General features: G+C 39.9%; 1 protein-coding gene across 1 annotated transcript; it reads right to left on the bottom strand.

The window, feature by feature from the left end:
- Window positions 1–3,154: 3,154 nt before the first annotated feature.
- On the bottom strand, window positions 3,155–7,333 carry KRT24 (keratin 24). The gene is given in 9 exon segments (XM_028089837.2): window positions 3,155–3,258; window positions 3,457–3,587; window positions 3,954–4,171; window positions 4,492–4,617; window positions 4,715–4,876; window positions 5,146–5,302; window positions 5,825–5,907; window positions 6,721–6,978; window positions 6,980–7,333. Coding segments are annotated over 9 exon segments (1,593 nt in total).
- Between the last annotated feature and the right edge of the window lie 645 nt (window positions 7,334–7,978).

Genomic DNA, 7,978 nt, shown 5'->3' with positions numbered 1-7,978 from the left:
GTCCCACATTGGGCTCCTTGCTCAGCAGGGAGTCTGCTTCTCCCTCTGATCCTCTTCCCTCTCGTGCTCTCTATCTCTTGTTCTCTCTTTCTCAAATAAATAAAATCTTAAAAAATTAATAAAAATAAAAATAAAATAAAATAAAATAAAGTTAAAAAAGGGCAAAAGATAAATAAATAAAATAAAACTCTGTAGGTGCGCCTGGCTGGCTCAGTTGGTAGAGCATGTGACTCTTGATCTCAGGTTGTAAGATCGAGTCCCACGGTGGGTGTAGAGATTACTTAAAAATAAAATCTTGAATATAAAAGTCTGAAAAAAAGTGTGATTTTTATGTTGTTATTATAGATATCACAAGTATTAATATTTGATCTTCATGGAAACTTTTGGGTGTGGAACACTCAGTGGGGAAAGCACAGTTACCTTATCTCGAAACGGTGCCACAAAGCCATTGTTTGCCTAAAAACCATCACGGAAATCTGACTTCTTGGTCTTAGGCAAACTAACATAAAATCGTTTGAAGTAATTTATTTTACAGCTAGCTGCAAGCAATGAGTAAAGCTAAAGGCAGTGCATGTTTCTAAGGTTAGGGTTTTAAGAATGAATTGACAGAGGTTGGGATGTTGTGAAACACTCCCTAGCTCTACAGTGTCAGTAAGAAGCAAGCTGGGGCTGTGCGATGCAGTTCTAGTGCAGTTTTAATGAGCTCCTGTATGCTTTCATGTTCCTTGTGATTTGGTTAATGAAATACCACCCCCCCCCGACTCCCCAGGAATCCATGTACTTTACACATGATAGATCAGTGATACATTCTGGGCTTGTCCTCTCTATGCCATTTAAATGCTAATATAAAAACAATTGGTTGAAGTGTTATCTCAGGGTTTGCTCCTTTCCACCTTACCATTTCATATTGCCATTGATATTACAAAGAGTAAGTTATTTTTAAAAGGGCTTGACCAATATTTTTCAAGTGTCCCATTTGAGCCACTGATAATTTTTTAAAGTGTATTACATGCAGTAGTATTTTGTTAATTGAGGAGGTTATTTGGAAAATATTACTCGAGCTACATTCTGGGTGATTTATATTCATCACTTTGTCTTCTCTTGAAGGTCTTTTGAACAGCATCTAGTTCCATGAAGTCATTAAGCAAGTTTAGGCTACTTTCCATAGAGTCTCAAATCCTTTGGCTGTTTCCTCTTCTCTGCCTACCACAAACCTTGTTTCTTGCTTCTAATCTTTGTGAGGATGGATACCATGTCCATTCTTGTCCATTGTCCCTTGAGGTCAGAATGACAACAACTATACGAATCTCTGGATCAAAAGTCAACAGATAAAAATCCTTATGCAAGTAGGCGCTGGCTCTTCCTTCTCTTGGGTAAGTCCACTCTCATTTAAAAGTTGATGGATTGCTGAACTTTAGAGTTCTAGAATAAAACATATGCAGTTTTATGTCATGTGGTTTTGAAGTGATTTTAGAGCAGGTCATAATGTGCAAACACCCTATCCTTAACATTTTATTCAGTACTCTAAATTTCATGGTCTAAAATGGTTCAGTAATTTCAGTTTTAAAATTGAAATGCTCAAAACATACCCTACTGCATCTCAGTATGTTCTGGCCTTTTCTGTAAATGATCATTTAGTACAAATGCAGCATCTTGACACATGCCAAGGAAACACAGAAGGAGGGTTTTTGCCTAAAGATGATTTTCAGAGTAGCTGCATATTGTTGCTTTGACATGAGGATAATACAAGCCATCAACGTAGGTACCAGGTGGTACCTAGGACTAGAAGACTGCATCTGGGAAGACTCATGGAGAGAGGCTTCCCCGAAGTGGCCATGATGACCCAAGGCGCTGGAGCCTGCACACAACTGGTTTCCATTTGTGTCCTCCCACCATTAATCCAGCCTAGATCAGCTGGCTCATGTTTCCAAACTTCTCAGTACAGGAAAAATATCCAAGGTTTAATTTACTGCAATGGCTTGATGGGAAACATATGTTTGATTTAAGACAACATTGCTCGTTTTGAGTAGTGGTTTTGTGCTTAGCTATTAACTTTGTTCTGTGGTTATCTATTTAAGCTGAAGTCTCAGTGTGCCTGCAGGTTCATTTTTAGGTTTTATTCAATATGCCTAGCAAATGGAAAACTACATTTTCTGGGTTGTTTTTGATTATTAAAGTTTGATACTCTCATACAGCTCTTACTGATTTTATATTTGAAGGTACGATTTGCATAAATTATGTTCAGGTTTATCCTTTGTAATTTTAAATTTGGCTTTTTGTGCCAAGTCTCAAGTTCTTTTCTCGAGGACTGGCTTGTGGGGTTGATTCTCTAATTTGTGATCTGGTCCTATTAAATTCCTTGAGTGGGAAAGTCCTTACCCAGCTTGGCTTTGTCCTGTGTCTGGTTCTTCCTGGGACTGACTCTGTACCACCTTCTGCCCTACTTTAATGGGCTTCATTATCCCAAGCAAGACAAGATGGAGCCATGTGGCCGACTCAGGGGTAAGAACTTCAGCAATGGAGCGTGGGAAAAGGAAACACCAACTTGGCTAAGTGACAATTTTTGGCTTGGAGATGTGGCTAGATTTTTTAAGGGTAGAAGTATCTGATATCTTTCCTCTTTGGGGCTTTCAAGGTTTTCAGAAATCTGGCACCCTATCACATATCCCATCTTATTTCCCACGACTTTTTTTAGGGACACTAAGGTCCAATTTCAACTATCACTAAGTTCCAGTGAGCTGTTGTTAGAAATGCCCACATACCACATGGCTACAATCTTGATTTTTATGAAGAAGGTATTATATAAATAATGAATTAATATTAGTAACATGGCAATGAAGCGAGATCATGACTGATAGCTTTATTTCTAGGTAAAATATTGAATTTCTTTAAAAATTTCAGGAAGCATTTAGTTAACTTGAAATAGTAAGTTTATTGAAGCATGAAAACAATTAGAGCAAAATTGTCATTTCAACTTCTTCAAGAAGGTTCTAGTAAGAAAAAAAAGAGGATGCAGAAAAATTGCTTGGTCATCTATTTCTGGATTCAACCTTTGCCTGAAATTATCCAGAAAAATGGTGAGATTGACATGATTTCTTCATTCATGTCCTTTCGGTTTTTCTCTAAAAGACATTCTTGCTGATCTGGAAATTGCTTATTTTACTTTCACCTCAGACACGTTGCTGACTTGAAATGAGATGACTTTGCTGTCCACCACCTCCTCCACGATGATCTTTGTCACTCTGGTCTTGTTTGGATCTGAAAATCACAGAATCACAATGTCAGTCTGGAAACGATCACAGAAACCCAGATCAAGAGACATTCAGGTGCATTCTTTAAGTAAGTTCTCTCTGGGTTAAGATTTTGTAAACTATAGTATATACTTTTTATAAGACAAATGAAACATGCCTTTACTTTTAAATTATAAAATGATCATGAACATTAAAAAATGTTTACTTCTTCCTTGGCCAGAACAGCTTCCAGATCTTGAGTCACCAGATATGGACAAATCCCTAGATCCCATGTTTCTGGATCCTGTATTTCTGGATCCTGAGTTTCTAAAATCAGATCCTCCAAAACCAGAACCACTAGAGGAAAAAAGAATTGTTTTCCTTTGTAGTTTGCAAAGGTGGGAGAAACCCTCCATGCAGGGGGCTCTCCCTGATGAAGGTAAATGTCTTCTGATTTGACTGTGTCTCTGTGACATTATTATTATTATTATTATTATTATTATTATTATTTTAAGTTGGGCATGGAGCCCAACACAGGGCTTAAATTCACGATCCTGAGATCAAGAACTGAGCTGAGATCAAGAGTTGGACGCTTAACCAACTGAGCCACCCAGGTGCCCCACTGTGACTTTGTAAACCAAGTCCAGCCCCCAGACCCCTTCTTGGTTTCATAACATAAGTACACCAAGGAATGCACTGAGTGGGCTTATGACTTTCATTTACCCTCCCACTCCATCGAGCAGGCGGTGGTAGGTCTCAATCTCTATCTCTAGGCGGGTCTTGACGTCCAGCAGTTGCTCATATTCTGCGTTCTAGCATTTGGTCTCGCCCCGGATCTGGCAGGTCTGTTCCTCCAGGCTGCTGATCTGCATCTGGATTTCTGACAGCTGAGCCATGTAGCCAGCTTCTGTGTCAGCCAGGGTTCCTTCCAGGGAGATTTTCTAAGAGAAAAAGCAAATCAAATCTCCATGATGAAAAATTCGTTTTTTATAAGGTGCTAAGAGAAGTACACCTTCAAGTTACAACCTATGTTGTTCTATCACTGGTTCCTTAATTGTTGTTGACATGACTGTTTTTCTTTAAGCTAAATCTTCTATGGAAGTACATTATCTTTAACTGGAATGTCTTGGGCTTTCTACAGCCACAAGTGAGTTCTCCTAATGCTGCTTTCATTATGTGCCAAGTGGAACAACTTGGCAAAGAAAGAAAATGGGATCGCTTAACTCCCCGTTGGAGATGTTGCAAACCTCTTTGCACTTACCATGGCCATTTGGGACTGGAGCTCAATTTCCAGGGCTTGCAAAGTACATTTCAGTTCTGTTATCTCATTCTTGGCAGAACTGGCTGCCCCCACGTCCATAGAAATTTGTGCTTGCAGTGATGCACTCTAGAGAAAAATAAAATGCCATCACTGCAGGCTAGGAAATGAGAGGAGGTGGCTTGCGTGTGACCGCCGGCTCAGGCACCCAGCAGTGGTAATCTACCTGTTTGTTGAACTGCTCCTCAGCCTTGTGGTGATTTTGCTCAGCCAGCTCTTCATACTGTGCCCTCATGTCGTTCAGTAACTTGGTCAGGTCAAATCCCGGAGCAGCATTCATTTCCACGGTCACATCCCCTCCAGAGCTTCCTTGCATACTCTTCATTTCCTAGTGTGAAGAGAAAAGGACAACAGTGATAACAACAGAAAAGCAAAGACTTCTTAAAATGTGCATAGCCAACAAAAAATTGAAACTAGGACACTAAAGGCTACCCTCGCTTCCCACTAAATTCATAAATAATTTGCTCATGACTACTTTTTTCCTTGATCATAGGAGTTGGAAATCCATTTAGATAGAACTTACTTTATTTTTACAGAATGGATGTGGGGGAAAATAGGTAGGCCAGAGTCATTTAATAATGTGGAACATGTTCCTACCTCCTCGTGGTTCTTCTTCAGGTAGGCCAGCTCCTCGGTGAGGCTCTCAATCTGCATCTCCAGGTCAGAGCGTGTCATGGTTAGGTCATCCAGAACTTTCCGCAGGCCATTGATGTCGGCTTCCACGGCCTGCCGGAGATACAGCTCATTCTCATACCTGGAAAGGACAGCAGGAGGGCAGGATAGAGCATTTCAGAGTCCATCCATTCTTCCATATTCAAGAAAAAGATTTTTCATCTGAGCTGTTTGTTTGCTTACTTACTTATTTTTGTAATCGCTACACCTAACGCTGGGCTTGAACTCACGATCCCAACTGAGATCAAGAGCTCCAAGCCTCTCTGAGCCAGCCAGGCACCCCCTTCTGAACTATTTGATAAGCAAAGGCTACTAAGTTTTCTCTTAGGAATTTTTCCCCTGGAAAGAAAATTATGAACCGAATATTAATTCTGTTGACAGCTAATTTTTTTAGAACAAACATTTCATCCTTAATTTGCCTCTTTTTTTTTTTTTTTTGTTTCCTTATTGGAGTGGAGTGATGGTTTTTAAAATCTACTCTTGGAATGTTTGTAAATTTAGGTCTTGATCCCCTAAAAGACAGTTCTTTAAATTTAGACTAAATGAAACAGATTGCATTTTATTTTTCCCACAACATTTGTTTGCAAATCTTCTCTTTTCTTACTTCAGTCCGAAGTCATCAGCAGCCAATCTGGCATTGTCGATCTGCAAAACGATCCCAGCATTTTCAATAGTGGCAGTGATGATCTAGAAAAGGCAATAATAGTAAATACATCATGGATGCTTTTTACTTGTGTCTGCATGCCCACCTGTGAGGGTAGATAGATGTCCTTCGAGTTGGCTTTTAAAGGTAAATTGCTTTGAAAACTTGCTCAGTAATGACATCTTTATTGATAATCTGGTGTAGTTGGACTACATCTTTCTGCAAAAAGGTAACAGTTTGCACATTTACTGGAATAGGCATGGAACATTGTTTTATAGAGCACAGCCCTCTGCTTATTTCTGTTGCTTTGGAGAATCAGTTATTCTATAAGTTCTTTCAGAAAATAGTACAAAAAATGAATTTTACTTCTAAAAAGTCCTTAAAAAAATACTTCCCATACAGCAGTGGCTAAACATTTCAGATTCTGCCACATGCTCATATAATATTTGCACCAGATTTTCTAGGAAGAAAAACAGTTGTAAAGATGATTTAAATCTAGCAAGACACTAAAATATGTCAACCTGCTAGAATTAATCATGAAAATATCAGATTAAGCTAGTGTTGACTCATTGCCACCATTCTTATATGTACATGTTAATTAGCTGCCTTGCACATTATATAAATTTTGCTCTTATGTAGAAATACTCAAATTTGAGATGCAAACAGATAATTAGTGTGGTTGGATGTCATATACAATACTGTCATAGTTAAAACACACCAAGTCCCATTTTACATGTACAACAAGCAACTATGTCTCTAAATAATTCCTTGACTTGAAATCTTCATTACGGTATAAGATCTGAATAAGAGCAAAAGATACAGAAATAATAGAAACTCACTAGTGGATAGTGTCTCACCTGGTTCCGGAGATCTTCAATTATTGGATGGTATTTGCTATAATCTTTTCCAGATCCACCATCTCCAGACCCAGGCCCAAATTTCTCATAGCACTCCCTGATTTTATTCTCCAGATCAGTGTTGGCCTCCTCCAGGGCTCTGACCTTGTCTAGGTAACTAGCCAGGCGGTCACTGAGGTTCTGCATGGTTTGCTTTTCACCTCCAGGGAAAAGCCCCCCATCGCCAGCACCACCTCCCATCCCACCCCCCCATCCCACCACCCCCATAGCTGTAGAAGCCTCCAGTAGCACCAACACCAATTCCAGAGCCCCCACCAAAGCGAGAACCCCCACCAAAGCCAGAACTTCCACCAAAGCCAGCCCCAGAGCCTGGAGTTCCTCCCAAACCACCTCCTACTGAGCAGCTACCAAAACCTCCTCCAAAGCTGCCTCCAAAGCCACTGCTGGATCCCCCACTCAGGCCACAGCTGCCGGTTCCTCCTCAGAAGCCCTGGGTAGAGCCACCCCCCAGACCGCATCTGCTTCCACTGCTGAAGCTGCTTCCACCAGCAGACACCCTAATCAAGCCACTGCTTCCAGCGCTGGAAGAGGAGACACAAGACGAGCAAGACATGGTGCTCCGGCAAATGTTTAGCTTGTCCAGGTGAAGAGGAGAGGTGCCAGTGAAGCATGGATTTGCAAGCTGCCTTTTTGGCCCTTATATACACACTTTCAGGGTGTTCCTTTTCTGTGTCACTTCTTAATCCCTCTTATAGTTTTGCTAATCTGCAATTGGGTAATTTCTTTTTCGTGAACCCACTATACTGGCTCTTTTCCTGAAGCTAGGTCAGAGCCTCAGGGCATTTACTATCTCCAGAAAAAATAAGGTGGAGCAAAGCAAAAACGTTTTTTTTTTTTTTCCAGAATTACAGTTTTAATCTTTCAGAGGTTTCGATGACTTACAATTCTTTCCTGAAAGAGTAATTCTATTGATTTTGCTTCATGATTTCCCAATTGAAGAACACATCCCCAGATTAGCAAATGCAATTAAAATATTTAATATGATGAGAATGGAAATTTCCCATCAAACTCATAACTTTTGTTCATATTGCCCTCTTAAAGTTGAAGTTAGCTTTAGCATCAGCATTAGTTTTAGATTTACTTAATTGTCCTTCTCTATGATTATTTCAATCAGCGTATTTCTAGGGGTACGTTTGTGTTGAAGTTTTCTTTGTATTCTGAGATCAGATTAGGTATTTTCACTGTTAGGACGAAAAAA

The sequence above is a fragment of the Eumetopias jubatus genome, unplaced genomic scaffold, assembly GCF_037043125.1.
Source record: "Eumetopias jubatus isolate StellerSeaLion01/CBP00866 unplaced genomic scaffold, mEumJub1_p1.0 scaffold_10, whole genome shotgun sequence".
Lineage (NCBI taxonomy): Eukaryota > Metazoa > Chordata > Mammalia > Carnivora > Otariidae > Eumetopias > Eumetopias jubatus.
This window is presented reverse-complemented; position numbering and strand designations above follow the sequence as displayed.